At 46.3% G+C, this 22,500-nt stretch overlaps 1 protein-coding gene across 1 annotated transcript in view; it reads left to right on the forward strand.

The window, feature by feature from the left end:
- The window catches only part of corin (corin, serine peptidase), an 89,303-nt gene that overhangs the window by 39,607 nt on the left and 27,196 nt on the right, over positions 1–22,500 (forward strand). The window contains exons 7-11 of the mRNA XM_045721373.1: positions 3,841–3,948; positions 7,065–7,175; positions 7,560–7,682; positions 11,915–11,989; positions 20,729–20,960. Of these exons, the coding sequence (XP_045577329.1) occupies positions 3,841–3,948; positions 7,065–7,175; positions 7,560–7,682; positions 11,915–11,989; positions 20,729–20,960 (649 nt within the window). The remainder of the gene's footprint in view (positions 1–3,840; positions 3,949–7,064; positions 7,176–7,559; positions 7,683–11,914; positions 11,990–20,728; positions 20,961–22,500) is intronic.

Raw genomic sequence — 22,500 nt, forward strand, 5'->3', positions numbered from 1 at the left:
TGCGGGTAGGCCCTAAACATCTTTATGTTTTCATTAAGAAAATAATGAGGAAAAAAATACATTCCAAATGCAAATGTTTATTTAAATTAAATTAAACATTTTAGTTGCACTCCCCCCCCCAGCTCCACGACCACAGGTAAAAACTTGCTGAGATGATCAATGTATTTGTTGCGTTGTTGTTGTATCGTCAATTTCTCTTGATGGCCTTCACCAGTTCATTTTTACTTGTAGGCTTGGCAGAGTTAGGGATTAATGTTATCAGTCGATACCAAACAAGTTCGATCGGGTTTAAATCAGGAGACCTATACAATAAGTACTCTAAACACAACAGTGGTAGGCCTGATCACCGACATCGACGAGACAGCCTATAAGGAGGAGGTCAGAGACCTGGCAGTGTGGTGCCAGGACAACAAACTTCAGGAAAAAGAGGAGCGAACGCACTCCCATTCTCATCGACGGGGCAGTAGTGGAGCAGGTTGAGAACTTCAAGTTCCTTGGTGTCCACATCACCAACAAACTAACATGGTCCAAACACACCAAGACAGTCGTGAAGAGGGCACGACAAAACCTATTCCCCCTCAGGAGACTGAAAAGATTTGGCATGGGTCCCCAGATCCTCAAAAAGGTTCTACAGCTGCACCATCGAGAGCATCCTGAGCGTAATCAGATCAAAATGATCTTATTGTCACTGAATTTATTGTCAACAATGGCTGACAATTAAATAACGTGCCATAGAATTCTGCGGCAGCCCGCAAGGTGTGCTGCAGTATGACGCAACTTTTGCACGAAGAACCACTGTAGGTGCCTTTTGGCAAACTCCAAGTGGGCTGTCATGTGCATTTTACTGAGGAGTGGCTTCCGTCTGGCCACTCTACCATAAAGGCCTGATTGGTGGAGTGATGCAGAGATGGTTGTCCTTCTGGAAGGTTCTCCCATCTCCACAGAGGAACTCGGGAGTTCTGTCAGAGTGACCATCTGGTTCTTGGTCACCTCCCTGACCAAGGCCCTTCTCCACCGATTGCTCAGTTTGGCCGGGCGGCCAGCTCTAGGAAGAGTCTTGGTGGTTCCAAACTTCTTCCATTTAAGAATGATGGAGGCCACTGTGTTCTTGGGGACCTTCAATGCTACAGAAATGTTTTGGTACCCTTCCCCAGATCTGTGCCTCGACACAATCCTGTCTCGGAGCTTTACGGACAATTCCTACGACCTCATGGCTTGGTTTTTGCTCTGACATGCAGTGTCAACTGTGGGACCTAATATAGACAGGTGTGTGCCTTTCCAAATCATGTCCAATCAGTTGAATTTACCACAGGTGGACTCCAATCAAGTTGTAGAAACATCTCAAGGACGATCAATGGAAACAGGATGCACCTGAGCTCAATTTAGTCTCATAGCAAAAGGGTCTGAGTACTTATGTAAATGAGGAATTTTTGTGTAAAAAAAGTGTTTTAAATAATACTTTTTACTCCCGTTTTTCTCCCCAATTTCGTGACATCCAATTGGTAGTTACAGTCTTGTCCCATCGCTGCAACTCCCCTACGGACTCAGGAGAGGCGAAGGTCGAGAGCCATGCGTCCTCCGAAACACGACCCCGCCGAGCCACACTGCTTCTTGACACACTACTGCTAGCTTAACGCGGAAGCCAGCCGCACCAATGTGTCGGAGGAAACACTGTACAACTGAGCGCCCTGAGTACCAGGCCATTAGGACCTGATGGTAGCAATAGAGCCCTGAGTACCAGGCCATTAGGACCTGATGGAGGGACAATAGAGCCCTGAGTACCAGGCCATTAGGACCTGATGGTAGCAATAGAGCCCTGAGTACCAGGCCATTAGGACCTGATGGAGGGACAATAGAGCCCTGAGTACCAGGCCGTTAGGACCTGATGGTAGCAATAGAGCCCTGAGTACCAGGCCATTAGGACCTGATGGTAGCAATAGAGCCCTGAGTACCAGGCCATTAGGACCTGATGGAGGGACAATAGAGCCCTGAGTACCAGGCCATTAGGACCTGATGGTAGAAATAGAGCCCTGAGTACCAGGCCATTAGGACCAGATGGTAGCAATAGAGCCCTGAGTACCAGGCCATTCAAACCTGATGGAGTGACAATAGAGCCCTGAGTACCAGGCCATTAGGACCTGATGGAGGGACAATAGAGCCCTGAGTACCAGGCCGTTAGGACCTGATGGTAGCAATAGAGCCCTGAGTACAAGGCCATTCGAACCTGATGGTAGCAATAGAGCCCTGAGTACCAGGCCATTAGGACCTGATGGAGGGACAATCGAGCCCTGAGTACCAGGCCATTAGGACCTGATGGAGGGACAATAGAGCCCTGAGTACCAGGCCATTAGGACCTGATGGTAGCAATAGAGCCCTGAGTACCAGGCCATTAGGACCTGATGGAGGGACAATAGAGCCCTGAGTACCAGGCCATTAGAACCTTATGGTAGCAATAGAGCCCTGAGTACCAGGCCATTAGGACCTGATGGAGGGACAATAGAGCCCGGAGTACCAGGCCGTTAGGACCTGATGGAGGGACAATAGAGCCCTGAGTACCAGGCCATTAGGACCTGATGGAGGGACAATAGAGCCCTGAGTACCAGGCTGTTAGGACCTGATGAGAGGGTCAGTAGAGTCCTGAGTACCAGGCCATTAGGACCTGATGGTAGCAATAGAGCCCTGAGTACCAGGCCATTAGGACCAGATGGTAGCAATAGACCCCTGAGTACCAGGCCATTAGGACCTGATGGTAGCAATAGAGTCCTGAGTACCAGGCCATTAGGACCAGATGGAGGGACAATAGAGCCCTGAGTACCAGGCCATTATGATCTGATGGAGGGACAATAGAGCCCTGAGTACCAGGCCATTAGGACCTGATAGACCGACGATAGAGCCCTGAGAACCAGGCCATTAGGACCTGATGGTAGAAATAGAGCCCTGAGTACCAGGCCATTAGGACCTGATGGAGGGACAATAGAGCCCTGAGTACCAGGCCATTAGGACCAGATGGTAGCAATAGAGCCCTGAGTACCAGGCCATTAGGACCTGATAGACTGACGATAGAGCCCTGAGTACCAGGCCATTATGACCTGATGGTAGCAATAGAGTCCTGAGTACCAGGCCATTAGGACCAGATGGTAGCAATAGAGCCCTGAGTACCAGGCCATTAGGACCTGATAGACCGACGATAGATCCCTGAGTACCAGGCCGTTAGGACCTGAAGGTCATTAGCGAGTTGGGTACTCCTAACACATGTCCAGAGTACGTAAAATGAGATTACCATGACTCAACGGTCACATGGGATTTTACTGCAGTCACCGCAACAGCGCTAGCCCATCTTCCGATTTAAAACCACCAGCCACCACTGACTATAACATATACAGTATATATATATATATATATATATCCACTTTATATATTCACTTAATGATACGGGTAAATGTTTGGTGTGTTTGTTGTGTGTGTGTTCGGTGTGTGTGTGTTTTGTGTGTGTGTGTTTTGTGTGTGTGGCAGCTGGTCGTCAAAGCCACCTAATGAGGGTGTAGGGAGGGATCCTTGGAATGTTGTGGACGACTGGAGAGGGTGTAGGGAGGGATCCTTGGAATGTTGTGGACGACTGGAGAGGGTGTAGGGAGGGATCCTTGGAATGTTGTGGACGACTGGAGAGGACAGGAAGGGAGGAGGGACAAATGTTGTCATGTTTGCTGAAGCTTTATTGTCCTTAAAGTTAGGAATCCGTAGCGGTGGCATTTCCACGTCCGTTTGTGATATTACAACAGAGTCTCCTGTCCCCCCACTGGTCTCCTGTCTCTCCCCCCCCGGTCTCCTGTCCCCCCCCAGTGTGTGGTGAGGAGGAGTTTCGGTGTGCGACGGGCCGCTGTGTGTCTCCCTCTATGGTCTGTGATGGATATGATGACTGTGGGGATCTCAGCGACGAACACAGCTGTGGTGAGAACACACACACACACACACACACACACACACACACACACACACACACACACACACACACACACACAGAATACACACACACACACACACACACCAACACAGAATAACACCACACACACACACACACACACACACACACACACACACACACACACACACACAGAATACACACACACACACACACACACAGAATACACACACACACACACTCACACACAGAATACAAACACATTCACACACAGAATACACAAACCACACACAGAATACAAACACACACACAGAATACACACACACAAAATACACACACACACACACACAGAATACACACACACACACACACACACAGACACACACACACACACACACACACACACACTCACACACAGAATACACACACACACACTCACACACAGAATACACACACACACTCACACACAGAATACAAACATTCACACACAGAATACACACACACAGAATACTCACACACACTCACACACAGAATACACACACACACACACACACACACACACACACACACACACACACACACACACACACACACACACACACACACACACAGAGAGAATACACACACACACACAAACCACTAGAGTAGAGACTAGCCCGGTATTTGTATTTATTATTAGTTTATTATGGATCCCCATTAGTTCCTGCCAAGGCAGCAGCTACTCTTCCTGGGGTTTATTATGGATCCCCATTAGTTCCTGCCAAGGCAGCAGCTACTCTTCCTGGGGTTTATTATGGATCCCCATTAGTTCCTGCCAAGGCAGCAGCTACTCTTCCTGGGGTTTATTATGGATCCCCGTTAGTTCCTGCCAAGGCAGCAGCTACTCTTCCTGGGGTTTATTATGGATCCCCATTAGTTCCTGCCAAGGCAGCAGCTACTCTTCCTGGGGTTTATTATGGATCCCCATTAGTTCCTGTTGCCAAGGCAGCAGCTACTCTTCCTGGGGTTTATTATGGATCCCCATTAGTTCCTGCCAAGGCAGCAGCTACTCTTCCTGGGGTTTATTATGGATCCCCATTAGTTCCTGCCAAGGCAGCAGCTACTCTTCCTGGGGTTTATTATGGATCCCCATTAGTTCCTGCCAAGGCAGCAGCTACTCTTCCTGGGGTTTATTATGGATCCCCATTAGTTCCTGTTGCCAAGGCAGCAGCTACTCTTCCTGGGGTTTATTATGGATCCCCATTAGTTCCTGCCAAGGCAGCAGCTACTCTTCCTGGGGTTTATTATGGATCCCCATTAGTTCCTGCCAAGGCAGCAGCTACTCTTCCTGGGGTTTATTATGGATCCCCATTAGTTCCTGTCAAGGCAGCAGCTACTCTTCCTGGGGTTTATTATGGATCCCCATTAGTTCCTGCCAAGGCAGCAGCTACTCTTCCTGGGGTTTATTATGGATCCCCATTAGTTCCTGCCAAGGCAGCAGCTACTCTTCCTGGGGTTTATTATGGATCCCCATTAGTTCCTGCCAAGGCAGCAGCTACTCTTCCTGTGGTTAATTATGGATCCCCAGTAGTTCCTGCCAAGGCAGCAGCTACTCTTCCTGGGGTCCAGCAAAGTGAATGCAGTTTATAACATTTGAAAACATTACAATACATTCACAGATTTCACATCACACTGTTTGCCCTCAGGCCCCTACTCCACCACTACCACATATCTACAGTCCATGTGTTTGTGTAGTGCGTATGTTATCGTGTGTGTGTGTGCATGTGTCTGTGTTTGTGTTGCTTCACAATCCTGTTTTTACAGGATTCTAATGGGCTCTACTAGTCTCTACAGGGCTCTACTAGTCTCTACAGGGCTCTACTGGTCTCTACAGGGCTCTACTAGTCTCTACAGGGCTCTACTAGTCTCTACAGGGCTCTACTGGTCTCTACAGGGCTCTACTGGTCTCTACAGGGCTCTACTGGTCTCTACAGGGCTCTACTAGTCTCTACAGGGCTCTACTGGTCTCACAGGGCTCTACTGTCTACAGGGCTCTACTGGTCTCTACAGGGCTCTACTGGTCTCTACAGGGCTCTACTAGTCTCTACAGGGCTCTACTGGTCTCTACAGGGCTCTACTGGTCTCTACAGGGCTCTACTAGTCTCTACAGGGCTCTACTAGTCTCTACAGGGCTCTACTAGTCTTTACAGGGCTCTTCTAGTCTCTACAGGGCTCTACTAGTCTCTACAGGGCTCTACTAGTCTCTACAGGGCTCTAGTAGTCTCTACATGGCTCTACTAGTCTCTACAGGGCTCTACTAGTCTCTACAGGGCTCTACTAGTCTCTACAGGGCTCTACTAGTCTCTACAGGGCTCTACTAGTCTTTACAGGGCTCTACTAGTCTTTACAGGGCTAGTAGAGCCCGGTAGCGCCGTGTGGAGCCCGGTTTTGCCCTGTGGAGCCCTGTGGAGTCCAGTAGAGTTATGTAGAACCCAGTAGAGTCCTGTGGAGACTGGTAGAGCCTGGTTGCGCCCTGTGGAGCCCGGTAGAGTCGTGCGGAGTCCAGTAGAGTCCGGTAGAGTCCGGTAGAGTCCAGTAGAGCCCAGTAGAGTCCAGTAGAGTCCTGTGGAGTCCAGTAGAGCCCTGTGGAGTCCAGTAGAGCCCTGTGGAGTCCGGTGGAGCCCGGTGGAGCCCGGTAGAGCCCTGTAGAGTCCTGTAGAGTCCTGTAGAGCCCGGTAGAGCCCGGTGGAGCCCGGTGGAGTCCTGTGGAGCCCGGTGGAGCCCGGTGGAGTCCGGTAGAGTCCTGTAGAGCCCGGTGGAGCCCGGTGGAGCCCGGTGGAGTCCGGTGGAGCCCGGTGGAGCCCGGTGGAGCCCTGTAGAGTCCCGTAGAGTCCCGTAGAGTCCCGTAGAGTCCCGTAGAGTCCCGTAGAGTCCAGTAGAGCCCTGTAGAGCCCAGTAGAGCCCTGTAGAGCCCAGTAGAGCCCTGTAGAGTCCTGTAGAGCCCGGTAGAGGCCGGTAGAGGCCTGTGGAGTCCAGTAGAGCCCTGTGGAGTCCAGTAGAGTCCAGTAGAGTCCTGTGGAGTCCTGTAGAGCCCGGTAGAGTCCTGTAAAGCCCTGTAGATACACGTAGAGACCAGTGAAGTCTCATACTCTATTCTCTGTGTCAGTGTGCGACCCGGATAGGGAGCACCGCTGTGAGGATGGGAGATGTGTTACCCGGGACTGGGTCTGTGACGGAGATCATGACTGTCTGGACAAGAGTGACGAACTAAACTGCTGTAAGTCAACATTAGCATGCATTATCGCTATTGCATTATCACAATATCATTATAATATATAATAATATAATATCATTAGTACAACTTTATTATCGTTTAATTCCTTTAATGACGATATCTTTGTTATTATCGTTAGTCACATCAGATTAACACAGCTATATACTATCGTTTGTGTCATTTTATTACATAACCTTTATTGTAAAAACGAAACTATTTTGAGCCACAACTTCCATGCTATTATAATGTTGTCATTCTCTTCCTAACCTCTCTCTCTCTCTCTCTCTCTCTCTCCTCTCCTCTCCTCTCCTCTCCTCTCCTCTCCTCTCCTCTCCTCTCCTCTCTCTCTCCTCTCCTCTCCTCTCCTCTCCTCTCCTCTCTCCGTAGCCTGTAAGTCACAGGGTCTGTGGGAATGTAGGAATGGTCAGTGCGTTCCCAGTGCCTTCAGATGTGACGGGGAGGATGACTGCAAGGATGGCAGTGATGAGGAAAACTGCACTCATCTACAGAGTAAGAAAACACACACACACACACACACACACACACACACACACACACACACACACACACACACACACACACACACACAGTCTGATAACACACAGTCACACACAGTCTGATAACATACACACACACACACACAGAGTCTGATAACACACACACACACACACAGTCTGATCACACACACACAGTCTGATAACACACACACACACAGTCTGATAACACACACACACACACAGTCTGAAAACACATACACACACACACACAGTCTCACACACACACACACAGTCTGATAAACACACACACACACACACACACACACACACACACACACACACACACACACACACACACACACACACACCGACTGATGACACACAGACTGTTACAATAACTAACTGTTAGATATACTACAGTGCGTTTCAAAAGTACAGCTTTATTCTAAAATGTAATATCTAACAAGTAATCTAACAATTCCCCAACAACTACCTAATACACACACACACACATCTAAGTAAAGGAATGAAATGGAGAATATGTACATATAAATATATGGATGAGTCAACGTCAGCACAAGAACTGTTTGTCGAGAGCTTCATGAAATGGGTTTCCACGTCCGAGCAGCCGCACACAAGCCTAAGATCACCATCCGCAATGCCAGGCGTCGGCTGGAGTGGTGTAAAGCTCGCCCGCCATCTGGCAGTCTGATGGATGAATTTGGGTTTGGTGGATGCAAGGAGAACGCTACCTGCCTGAATGCATAGTGTAAAGTTTGGTGGAGGAAGAATAATGGTCTGGGGATGTTTTTCATGGTTCGGGCCCCTTCGTTCCATTGAAGGGAAATCTTAATGCTATAGCATACAATGACATTCTAGATGATTCTGTGCTTCCAACTTTGTGGCAACAGTTTTGGAGAAAGCCCTTTCCTCTTTTAGCATGACAATGCCGCTGTACACAAAGTGAGGTTCATACAGAAATGGTTTGTCGAGATCGGTGTGGAAGAACTTGACTGGCCTGCACAGCGTCCTGATCTCAACCCCATCGAACACCTTTGGAATGAATTGGAATGCCGAATGCGAGCCAGGCCCAATTGCCCAACATCAGTGCTCGATCTCACCAATGCTCTTGTGGCTGAATAGAAGCAATGATCCAACATCTAGTGGAAAGCCTTCCCAGAAGAGAGGAGGCTGTTTTAGCAGCAAAGGGGGGGGGACCAACTCCATATTAATACCCATGATTTTGGAATGAGATGTTTGACAAGCAGGTGTCCACATTTTGTTGGTCATGTAGTGAATGTAAAGTCCAGCTTGCTGGCACGAAATCAAAGTGAACATTGTCTGTTCTGTCTATCATTGAAGAACTTGGACCTACCACCTGGATTCGGTCTTTCTTATGTAGCAACATTTTTAGTGATGGTTTTTTTATTTTTATACTTTGGAATAAAGTAGAGACTCTGAGCTTGAAAATTGTATTGTACACTACAGTTGAGGAACAATGGGGAAAGTAATTCTGCTTTGAAAGTTGATAAACTTGTAACCTCACTTTTGAGAAAATGGCCCTAGAAGTTTGTCCTAGTGGAGGCTGTTTCACCATCAGCATCGCACACCTAAGCTTAGCGCCAACCCATCTCTTTAAGGATTCACATGTGAGGCCGTGTGCTAAACACAGTAAGTAAGGTACCATCTCTGGTACACACACATTACCATCTCTGGTACACACACACTATATAAAATATAATCAAAGTTTATTTGTTATATTTACAGGATACAGGAGGTGTAAACTGTACAATGAAATGAATACTTTCATAGTGGAGTCTTTTTTTTAGACTTGTAGCTAGCTAGACTTGTAGCTAGCTCATAGTACCATGCAGCATTAATCTGCAGGTAGCTAAAGCTAACGAACTAGGTTTAATGTTAGCTAGCTCGCTAACATTATGCTTTAACTTGCATTGAAAAATGACTTTCTGACTAAATTAGAAACATACAGCTAGCTAGAGTATCTTACCCATGGATGAGAGCTTCTCCCTTCTCTCTGTCACGGATGCCATGGTTGCCCTTTAGTTTGAAGATGTAAATCTTACTGAGCATCGCTACATGGCAGACCAATCTGAACTCATCTCTCGGCATGTCCAGCCCATCCATTATCTCAGCCAATCATGGCTAGCGGGAAGGTTGCTCACTTTTTCTATGGCTAAACCAACAAGGCTCGTAATTTAACAATTGTATTTGTATTTACAGATGGCAACACGTTTGTTGTTAATGCACATGACAGTTCACATGTTCAAAAAGGCATTTCTTAAAAAAATAACATTTTAAAAATAACACAAAATAAATAAAAAAAATACTTTCAAATGTCTCTCCTGTGAAGTAGTGACGTGCGACTACAGTGGTCCTAGAACGGAACCTTGAGGAACACTGAAACGTACCATTGATTTATCAGAGGACCAAACCTTTCCGGACGGATAAGATCTAAACGAGCAAGAACTCGTCCGTGTACAGCTTCCAATCTCTCCAAAAAGGATGTGGTGATCGATGGTGTCGAAAGCTGCACAAGGTCTAAGGAGGATTGAAGCAGAGCCTTTTTAAATGGTTGTTTACCAACTTTACGTTAGCGGTCTCCGTACTACGATGGGGTCTAAAACCAGACCGGAGTGTTTTGTACGGATAATTTGTCTTTAGGAAGGCAGTGAGTTGCTGAGGAAGAGCTTTTTGAATGGGAGATTCGATATAGGTCGATTCGTTTTTTTTGAGGGGGCTTTTTCAGGAGAGGATATATTACTGCCACTTTTAGTGAGTTTGGTTCACATCCGGTGGATAGAGAACCGTTTATTATGTTCTACAATGGTGGGCCAAGCACAGGAAGAAGCTCTTTCAGTAGTTTAGTTGGAATAGGGTCCAGTCGACAGCTGGAAGGTCCTGGCAGTTCTGCTTCTGTGCTGACTCAGGACAACTGAGTTTTTGGAGAAATACACATATTTAAAGAGGATTCCGTCGTTTGTTTTCGTCTAAGAAGTTCATGAATTCATCACTCCTGAAGTGAACACCATCTTCACTTGGGGAATACTGTTTTTTAGTTACCTTTTCGACAGTATGAAAAATATATTTTTGTTTTTGTTTTTTATTCTCTTCAATACATTTTTAAAAAGTAAGGTGATCGAGCAGCAGTGAGGCCTCTTCAATATTGAATGGTCTTTACAAGCTAATTAGCAGACGTCCAGTTTGGTGGAGCTCCATTTCATTCCAATTTTCTGGAAGCTTGATTTAGGGCTCGGGTATTTTCTGGAAGCTTGCTTTAGGGCTCGGGTATTTTCTGGAAGCTTGCTTTAGGGCTCGGGTATTTTCTGGAAGCTTGCTTTAGGGCTCGGGTATTTTCTGGAAGCTTGCTTTAGGGCTCGGGTATTTCCTGGAAGCTTGCTTCAGGGCTCGGGTATTTTCTGGAAGATTCAGCGCTCGGGTATTTTCTGGAAACTTCAGGGCTCGGGTATTTCCTGTATACAAGGGAGCTAGTTTCTTGTGACAATTTTTTGTTGTTGTTTTTACTGGTGCAACTGCATCTTGGGTATTACCCAAGGTTACATTTAGATCCTCGGTTAGCTGGTTAACTGATTTTTCTACTCCGACGTCCTTTGGTAGGTGGAGGGAGTCCGGAAGGGCATCTAGGAATCTTTGGGTTATCTGAGAATTTATAGCACAGCTTTTAATAATCCTTGGTTGGGGTCTAATAAGATGGTGGTCCAATAGTCCAGGATTATGAGGAAAAACATTTAAGATCCACAACGTTTATTCCACGGGACAAAACTAGGTCCAGAGTATGACTGTGGCAGTGAGTAGGTCCAGAGACATGTTGGACAAAACCCATTGAGTCGATGATGGCTCCAAAAGCCTTTTGTAGTGGGTCTGTGGGCTTTTCCGTGTGAATATTAAAGTCACCAAAAATGTGAATATTATCTGCTATGACTACAAGGTCCGATAGGAATTCAGGGAACTCAGTGAGGAACGCTGCATATGGCCCAGGAGGCCTGTAAACAGTAGCTATAAAAAGTGATTGGCTGCATAGATTTCATGACTAGAAGCTGAAAAGATGAAAACAAAGTCATGTCCTCGTAAATTGATATGCACGCACTGTATCACATGATCTACAACATACAGGTACACACACACACACGAACACACGAACACACACACACACACACACACACACACACACACACACACACACACTCTAACATGTTTCTCTCTCAGTTCAGGGTGCGTGTGCTCCTGGCCAGCCCAGCTGTCCCTCTGCTCCCAGCACGTGTGATGCCCGTAACAACTGCAGTAAGTGTGTGTGTGTGTCTGCGTGTGTGTGTGTGTGTGTGTGTGTGTGTGTGTGTGTGTGTGTGTGTGTGTGTGTGTGTGTGTGTGGCGGGCGTGGGTTTGTAAACTCACTTCCCAGCTTAAAATGTCTGACTCTTGCCACCACTTCTAAGACTTTGTCTACTCTATAGCGTAATTGGCTAAGACTTTGTCTACTCTATAGCGTAATTGGCTAAGACTTTGTCTACTCTATAGCGTAATTGGCTAAGACTTTGTCTACTCTATAGCGTAATTGGCTAAGACTTTGTCTACTCTACAGCGTAATTGGCTAAGACTTTGTCTACTCTATAGCGTAATTGGCTAAGACTTTGTCTACTCTATAGCGTAATTGGCTAAGACTTTGTCTACTCTATAGCGTAATTGGCTAAGACTTTGTCTACTCTATAGCGTAATTGGCTAAGACTTTGTCTACTCTATAGCGTAATTGGCTAAGACTTTGTCTACTCTATAGCGTAATTGGCTAAGACTTTGTCTACTCTATAGCGTAATTGGCTAAGACTTTGTCTACTCTATAGCGTAATTGGCTAAGACTTTGTCTACTCTATAGCGTAATTGGCTAAGACTTTGTCTACTCTATAGCGTAATTGGCTAAGACTTTGTCTACTCTATAGCGTAATTGGCTAAGACTTTGTCTACTCTATAGCGTAATTGGCTAAGACTGTGTCTACTCTATAGCGTAATTGGCTAAGACTGTGCCAAGCGGTGACATGTGTTTGTGAGGCAGAGGATTCCTGGTTCAATCCAAACTCCGCTACCTACCCGAACTACCTATAATCAAATCAAATCACATTTTATGTGTATATGCGCCGAATACAACAGGTGTAGTAGACCTTACAGTGAAATGCTGAATACAACAGGTGTAGTAGACCTTACAGTGAAATGCTGAATACAACAGGTGTAGTAGACCTTACAGTGAAATGCTGAATACAACAGGTGTAGTAGACCTCACAGTGAAATGCTGAATACAACAGGTGTAGTAGACCTTACAGTGAAATGCTGAATACAACAGGTGTAGTAGACCTTACAGTGAAATGCTGAATACAACAGGTGTAGTAGACCTTACAGTGAAATGCTTACTTATATGAGCCCTTAACTAACAATGCAGTTCAATAAAATATTTACTAAATAAAATAAAGTAAAATTTAAAATTTAAAAAATCGGTTAGAGCGTTGGGCCAGTAACCGAAAGGTTGCTGGATCGAATCCCCGAGCTGACAAGGTATAAATCTGTCGTTCTGCCCCTGAACAAAGCAGTTAACCCACTGTTCCCCTGTAGGCCGTCATTGTAAATAAGAATTTGTTCTTAACTGACTTGCCTCGTTAAATAAAAGTAAAAAAATAAATAAACAAATAAAAGTAACACAAGATATTTACAATAACGAGGCGAAATAAATACAGGGTGTACCGGTACAGAGTCAATGTGGAGGCTATATACAGGGGGATTACGGTACAGAGTCAGTGTGGAGGCTATATACAGGGAGTACGGTACAGAGTCAATGTGGAGGCTATATACAGGGTGGTACGGTACAGAGTCAGTGTGGAGGCTATATACAGGGGTGTACGGTACAGAGTCAATGTGGAGGCTATATACAGGGTATTACGGTACAGAGTCAATGTGGAGGCTATATCCAGGGGGTACCGGTACAGAGTCAATGTGGAGGCTATATACAGGGGGTACCGGTACAGAGTCAATGTGGAGGCTATATACAGGGGGTTACCGGTACAGAGTCAATGTGGAGGCTATATACAGGGGGTACCGGTACAGAGTCAATGTGGAGGCTATATACAGGGGGTACCGGTACAGAGTCAATGTGGAGGCTATATACAGGGGGTACCGGTACAGAGTCAATGTGGAGGCTATATACAGGGGGTACCGGTACAGAGTCAATGTGGAGGCTATATACAGGGGGTACCGGTACAGAGTCAATGTGGAGGCTATATACAGGGGGTACCGGTACAGAGTCAATGTGGAGGCTATATACAGGGTATTACGGTACAGAGTCAATGTGGAGGCTATATACAGGGGGTACCGGTACAGAGTCAATGTGGAGGCTATATACAGGGTGGTACGGTACAGAGTCAATGTGGAGGCTATATACAGGGGGTACCGGTACAGAGTCAATGTGGAGGCTATATACAGGGGGTACCGGTACAGAGTCAATGTGGAGGCTATATACAGGGTGTACCGGTACAGAGTCAATGTGGAGGCTGTATACAGGGGGTACAGGTACAGAGTCAATGTGGAGGCTATATACAGGGGGTACCGGTACAGAGTCAATGTGGAGGCTATATACAGGGGGTACCGGTACAGAGTCAATGTGGAGGCTATATACAGGGGGTACCGGTACAGAGTCAATGTGGAGGCTATATACAGGGGGTACCGGTACAGAGTCAATGTGGAGGCTATATACAGGGGGTACCGGTACAGAGTCAATGTGGAGGCTATGTACAGGGGGTACCGGTACAGAGTCAATGTGGAGGCTATATACAGGGGGTACCGGTACAGAGTCAATGTGGAGGCTATATACAGGGGGTACCGGTACAGAGTCAATGTGGAGGCTATATACAGGGGGTACCGGTACAGAGTCAATGTGGAGGCTATATACAGGGTGTTACGGTACAGAGTCAATGTGGAGGCTATATACAGGGTGTACCGGTACAGAGTCAATGTGGAGGCTATATACAGGGGGTACCGGTACAGAGTCAATGTGGAGGCTATATACAGGGTGTACAGGTACAGAGTCAATGTGGAGGCTATATACAGGGGGTACCGGTACAGAGTCAATGTGGAGGCTATATACAGGGATTACCGGTACAGAGTCAATGTGGAGGCTATATACAGGGGGTACCGGTACAGAGTCAATGTGGAGGCTATATACAGGGGGGTACCGGTACAGAGTCAATGTGGAGGCTATATACAGGGGGTACTGGTACAGAGTCAATGTGGAGGCTATATACAGGGGGTACCGGTACAGAGTCAATGTGGAGGCTATATACAGGGGGTACCGGTACAGAGTCAATGTGGAGGCTATATACAGGGGGTACCGGTACAGAGTCAATGTGGAGGCTATATACAGGGGGTACCGGTACAGAGTCAATGTGGAGGCTATATACAGGGGGTACCGGTACAGAGTCAATGTGGAGGCTATATACAGGGGGTACCGGTACAGAGTCAATGTGGAGGCTATATACAGGGGGTACCGGTACAGAGTCAATGTGGAGGCTATATACAGGGGGTACCGGTACAGAGTCAATGTGGAGGCTATATACAGGGGGTACCGGTACAGAGTCAATGTGGAGGCTATATACAGGGGGTACCGGTACAGAGTCAATGTGGAGGGGTACAGGTTACTAGAGGTCATTTGTAAAGTGATTATCCATAGACCTGGGATAGGATAAAGTAATCCTTCTAACCCTCCCCCCAAAAAATAAATAAAATGATATAGATGTACTATTGTAAAGTGGTTGTTCCACTGGATATCATAAGGTGAATGCACCAATTTGTAAGTCGCTCTGGATAAGAGCGTCTGCTAAATGACGTAAATGTAAGATAATGAACAGCGAGTAGCAGCAGTGTAAAAACAAAGGGGTGCGGGGGGGAGGGGGTCAAATGTAATTAACCCTCCTCTTTCTCTCTCTCTCTCAATTAAATTTAATTAAACAGTGTAAAAACAAAGGGGGGGGGGTCAAATGTAATTAAACCTCCTCTTTCTCTCTCTCTCAATTAAATTTAATCAAACAGTGTAAAAACAAAGGGGGGGGGGGGGTCAAATGTAATTAAACCTCCTCTCTCTCGCTCTATCTCTCGCTCAATTCAATTGAGGGCCTTTATTGGCATGGGTCACATACACTGGGTGTACAAAAACATTAGGGACATGACATAGACTGACCAGGTGCAAGCGATGAACCCTTACTGATGTTCACCTGTTAAATCCACTTCAATCGGTGTAGACGAAGGTGGAGGAGACGGGTTAAAGAAGGATTTGTTAAGTCTTAAGACAACTGAGACGTGGATTGTGTTTGTGTGCCATTCAGAGGGTGAACGGGAAAGACAAAATATTTAAGTGCCTTTGAACGGGGGGTTTGGTAGTAGGTGCCAGGTGCTCCGGGTTTGAGTGTCAAGAACTGCAATGCTGCTGGGTTTTTCACGCTCAACAGTTTCCTGTGTGTATCAAGAATGGTCCACCACCCAAAGGACATCCAGCCAACTTGACACAACTGTGGGAAGCATTGGAGTCAACATGGGGCCAGCATCCCTGGAGTCAACATGGACCAGCATCCCTGGAGTCAACATGGGACCAGCATCCCTGGAGTCAACATGGGGCCAGCATCCCTGGAGTCAGCATGGGCCAGCATCCCTGGAGTCAACATGGGGCCAGCATCCCTGGAGTCAGCATGGACCAGCATCCCTGGAGTCAACATGGGCCAGCATCCCTGGAGTCAACATGGGGCCAGCATCCCTGGAGTCAACATGGGGCCAGCATCCCTGGAGTCAGCATGGACCAGCATCCCTGGAGTCAGCATGGACCAGCATCCCTGGAGTCAACATGGGGCCAGCATCCCTGGAGTCAGCATGGACCAGCATCCCTGGAGTCAACATGGGGCCAGCATCCCTGGAGTCAGCATGGGCCAGCATCCCTGTGTAATGTTTTCGACACTTGTAGAGTTCATGCCCGGACGAATTGAGGCTTTTCTAAGTGAAAAAGGGCATGCAACTCAATATTAGAAAGGTGTTTCTAATGTTTTTGTACACTCAGTGTATGTTTACATTGCCGAGTTGAATGGAATATAGCTGCGTGCAGCAATGAACGGGGTTCAGATGATGATGGAAAGGGGAGAAAATCAGTTGGATAACAGTGATTATGCAGATATACTAATCACGATATTTCACATTGTTTGTCTGCATAATTATAAATCAATATTCATTTTGCATGAGACAAAGTCCACTTGATCAATGGCCCCTCCCTGGATTTTGTGTTAAATGCTCTACAACAAAGCTTTCTTAGTGTCCAACAAGCTTTCTCTGCCCTTAACCTTGATCTGAACACCTCCAAAACAAAGGTTATGTGGTTTGGTAGGAAGAATGCCCCTCTCCCCACAGGTGTGATTACTACCTCTGAGGGTTTAGAGCTGGAGGTAGTCTCCTCATACAAGTACTTGGGAGTCTGGCTAGACGGTACACTGTCCTTCTCTCAGCACATATCAAAGCTGCAGACTAAGGTTAAATCTAGACCTGGTTTCCTCTATCGTAATCGCTCCTCTTTCACCCCAGCTGCCAAACTAACCCTGATTCAGATGAACATCCTACCCATGCTAGATTACAGAGACGTTATTTATAGATCGGCAGGTAAGGGTGCTCTCGAGCTGCTAGATGTTCTTTACCATTCGGCCGTCAGATTTGCCACCAATGCTCCTTATAGGACACATCACTGCACTCTATACTCCTCTGTAAACTGGTAATCTCTGTTTACCCGTCGCAAGACCCACTGGGTGATGCTTATTTATAAAACCCTCTTAGGCCTCACTCCCCCCTATCTGAGATATCTACTGCAGCCCTCATCCTCCCCATACAACACCCGTTCACTCCCCCCTATCTGAGATACCTACTGCAGCCCTCATCCTCCCCATACAACACCCGTTCACTCCCCCCTATCTGAGATATCTACTGCAGCCCTCATCCTCCACATACAACACCCGTTCACTCCCCCCTATCTGAGATATCTACTGCAGCCCTCATCCTCCACATACAACACCCGTTCTGTCAGTCACATTCTGTTAAAGGTCCCCAAAGCACACACATCCCTGGGTCTCTCCTCTATTCAGTTCGCTGCAGCCAGCGACTGGAACGAGCTGCAACAAACACTCAGACTGGACAGTTTTATCTCAATCTCTTCATTCAAAGACTCAATCATGGACACTCTTACTGAGAGTTGTGGCTGCTTTGTGTGATGTATTGCTGTCTCTACCTTCTTGCCCTTTGTGCTGTTGACTGTGCCCAATAATGTTTGTACCATGTTTTTGTGCTGCTACCATGTTGTGTTGCTACCATGTTGTTGTCATATTGTGTTGCTACCATGTTGTGTTGCTGCCATGTTGTGTTGCTAACATGTTGTTGTCATGTTGTGTTGCTACCATGTTGTTGTCATGTTGTGTTGCTACCATGTTGTGTTGCTGCCATGTTGTGTTGCTACCATGTTGTTGTCATGTTGTGTTGCTACCATGTTGTTGTCATGTTGTGTTGCTACCATGTTGTGTTGCTACCATGTTGCTGTCATGTTGTGTTGCTACCATGTTGTGTTGCTACCATGTTGTGTTGCTACCATGTTGTTGTCATGTGTTTGTATTTTTATGTTTAATCCTCCGTCCCCCGCAGGAGGCCTTTTGCCTTTTGGTAGGCCGTCATTGTAAATAAGCATTTGTTCTTAACTGACTTGCCTAGTTAAATAAAGGTTAAATAAAATAAAAAAAATGTACAGTGCCTTCAGAAAGTATTCACACCGCTTGACTTTTTTCAAATGTTGTTGTGTTACAGCCTGAATGTAAAATTTATTGACATTTAGATTTTTTTGGGGTCACATCATGTGAAAGTTGGAAGTTTACATTCACCTTCAGCCAAATACATTTAAACTCAGTTTTTCACAATTCCTGACATTTAATCCTAGTATAAATTCCCTGTCTTAGGTCAGTTAGGATCACCACTTTATTTTAAGAATGTGAAATGTCAGAATAATAGTAGAGAGAATGATTTATTTCAGCTTTTATTTCTTTCATCACATTCCCAGTGGGTCAGAAGTTTACATACACTCAATTAGTATTTGGTAGCATTGCCTTTAAATTGTTTAACTTGGGTCAAATGTTTCAGGTAGCCTTCCACAAGCTTCCCACAATAACTTGGGTGAATTTTGGCCCATTCCTCCTGACAGAGCTGGTGTAACTGAGTCAGGTTTGTAGGCCTCCTTGCTCTCACACGCTTTTTCAGTTCTGCCCACAAATTTTCTATAGGATTGAGGTCAGGGCTTTGTGATGGCCACTCCAATACCTTGACTTTGTTGTCCTTAAGCCGTTTTGCCACAACTTTGGAAGTATGCTTGGGGTCATTGTCCATTTGGAAGTCTCATTTGCGACCAAGCTAATAATTCCTGACTGATGTCTTGAGATGTTGCTTCAATATATCCACATCATTTTCCTGCCTCATGATGCCATCTATTTTGTGAAGTGCACCAGTCCCTCCTGTAGCAAAGCACCCCCCACAACATGATGCTGCCACCCCCGTGCTTCACGGTTGGGATGGTGTTCTTCGGCTTGCAAGCCTCCCCCTTTTTCCTCCAAACATAACGATGGTCATTATGGCCAAACAGTTCTATTTTTGTTTCATCAGACCAGAGGACATTTCTCCAAGAAGTATGATCTTTGTCCCCATGTGCAGTTGCAAACCGTAGTCTGGCTTTTTTATGGCGATTTTGGAGCAGTGGCTTCTTCCTTGCTGAGCGGCCTTTCAGGTTATGTCGATATAGGACTCGTTTTACTGTGGATATAGATACTTTTGTACCTGTTTCCTCCAGCATCTTCACATGGTCCTTTGCTGTTGTTCTGGGATTGATTTGCACTTTTTGCACCAAATTATGTTCATCTCTAGGAGACAGAACTCGTCTCCTTCCTGAGCGGTATGACGGCTGTGTGGTCCCATGGTGTTTATACTTGCGTACTATTGTTTGTACAGATGAACGTGGTACCTTCAGGCGTTTGGAAATTGCTCCCAAGGATGAACCAGACTTGTGGAGGTCTACAATTTTGTTTCAGAGGTCTTGGCTGATTTCTTTTGATTTTCCCATGATGTCAAGCAAAGAGGCACTGAGTTTTAAGGTAGGCCTTGAAATACATCCACAGGTACACCTCCAATTGACTCAAATGATGTCAATTAGCCTATCAGAAGCTTCTAAAGCCATACCATATTTTTCTGGAATTTTTCAAGCGGTTTAAAGGCACAGTCAACTTAGTGTATGTAAACTTCTGACCCACTGGAATTGTGATACAGTGAATTATAAGTGAAATAATCTGTCTGTAAACAATTGTTGGAAAAATTATTTGTGTCATGCACAAAGTAGATGTCCTAACCGAATTGCCAAAACTATAGTTTGTTAACAAGAAATTTGTGGAGTGGTTGAAAAACGAGTTTTAATGACTCCAACCTAAGTGGATGTAAACATCCGACTTCAACTGTAAATATCGAATCGTCTTGAAATGGGAAGTTGCACATACCTAGTATTTTGTCCTGTACATCCTCTCTCCCGCTCTCCCTCTCTCTCTCTCCCTCTGCCTCTCTCTCTCGCTCTCCCTCTCCTCTCTCTCTCTCCCTCTGCCTCTCTCTCTCGCTCTCCCTCTCTTCCTCTCTCCCTCTCTCCCGCTCTCCCTCTCCCTCCCCCTCTCTCCCTCTCTCGCTCTCTCGCTCTCCCTCTCTCTCCCCCTCTCTCCCTCCCCCTCTCTCCCTCTCCCTCTCTCTCCCTCTCTCTCGCTCTCCCTCTCTCTCCCTCTCTCCCTCTCCCTCTCTCTCGCTCTCCCTCTCTCTCCCTCTCTTCCCCTCTCCCTCTCCCTCGCTCTCGCTCTCCCTCTCTCTCTCCCTCTTTTCCTCTCTCCCCCTCTCTCCCCTCTCTTCCTCTCTCCCTCTCCCTCTCCCTCTCCTCCCCCCTCTCTCGCCCTGCAGGTCATTGTGAGCCCATTACTCTCGAGCTGTGTATGAACTTGCCCTACAACAGTACCACCTACCCTAACTACCTTGGCCACGCCACCCAGAGCGAGAGCTCTGTCTCGTGGGAGTCTTCTCTGTTCCCAGCCCTGGTTCAGACCAACTGTTATAAATACCTCATGTTCTTCGCCTGTACCATGTTGGTCCCCAAGTGTGACTCACACACACACCAGAGGGTTCCACCTTGCAGGTCAGTACCAGAACCACTACACACACACACATGGTAGAGTCCTGCAGAGACCAGTAGAGACTGTTATAAATACCAGACAGTAGAGACCAGTAGAGACTGTTATAAATACCAGACAGTAGAGACCAGTAGAGACTGTTATAAATACTAGACAGTAGAGACCAGTAGAGACTGTTATAAATACCAGACAGTAGAGACCAGTAGAGACCAGTAGAGACTGTTATAAATACCAGACAGTAGAGACCAGTAGAGACCAGTAGAGACTGTTATAAATGCCAGACAGTAGAGACCAGTAGAGACCAGTAGAGACTGTTATAAATACCAGACAGTAGAGACCAGTAGAGACCAGTAGAGACTGTTATAAATACCAGACCAGTAGAGACCAGTAGAGACCAGTAGAGACTGTTATAAATACCAGACAGTAGAGACCAGTAGAAACCAGTAGAGACTGTTATAAATGCCAGACAGTAGAGACCAGTAGAGACCAGTAGAAACCAGTAGAGACTGTTATAAATGCCAGACAGTAGAGACCAGTAGAGACCAGTAGAAACCAGTAGAGACTGTTATAAATGCCAGACAGTAGAGACCAGTAGAGACCAGTAGAGACTGTTATAAATGCCAGACAGTAGAGACCAGTAGAGACCAGTAGAGACTGTTATAAATACCAGACAGTAGAGACCAGTAGAGACCAGTAGAGACTGTTATAAATGCCTCTCAGTACCAATAGAACAATAGAGTTGTAGTGTGTTGTTGTATATATTTATTTATGTTTATCTGTGTTTTGTAAACTCAGCAAAAAAATAAATGTCCTTTTTTCAGGACCCCGTCTTTCAAAGATAATTCTGAAAAATCGAACTTCACAGATCTTCATTGTAAAGGGTTTAAACACCGTTTCCCATGCTTGTTCAATGAACCATAAACAATTAATGAACATGCACCTGTGGAACGATCGTTAAGACACTAACAGCTTACTGACGGTAGGCAATTAAGGTCACAGTTATGAAAACTTAGGACACTAAATAGGCCTTTCTACCGACTCTAGAAAAACACCAAAAGAAAGATGCCCAGGGTCCCTGCTCATCTGCGTGAACGTGCCTTAGGCATGCTGCAAGGAGGCATGAGGACTGGAGATGTGGCCAGGGCAATAAATTGCAATGTCCGTACTGTGAGACGCCTAAGACAGCGCTACAGGGAGACAGGACGGACAGCTGATTGTCCTCGCAGTGGCAGACCACGTGTAACAACACCTGCACAGGATCGGTACATCCGAACATCACACCTGCGGGACAGGTACAGGATGGCAACAACTGCCCGAGTTACACCAGGAACGCACAATCCCTCCATCAGTGCTCAGACTGTCCGCAATAGGCTGAGAGAGTCTGGACTGAGGGCTTGTAGGCCTGTTGTAAGGCAGGTCCTCACCAGACATCACTGGCAACAACATCGCCTATGTCCACAAACCCACCGTCGCTGGACCAGACAGGACTGGCAAAAAGTGCTCTTCACTGACGGTCGCGGTTTTGTCTCACCAGGGGTGATGGTC

Source organism: Salmo salar, chromosome ssa07 (assembly GCF_905237065.1).
Source record: "Salmo salar chromosome ssa07, Ssal_v3.1, whole genome shotgun sequence".
NCBI classification, from domain to species: Eukaryota; Metazoa; Chordata; class Actinopteri; order Salmoniformes; family Salmonidae; genus Salmo; species Salmo salar.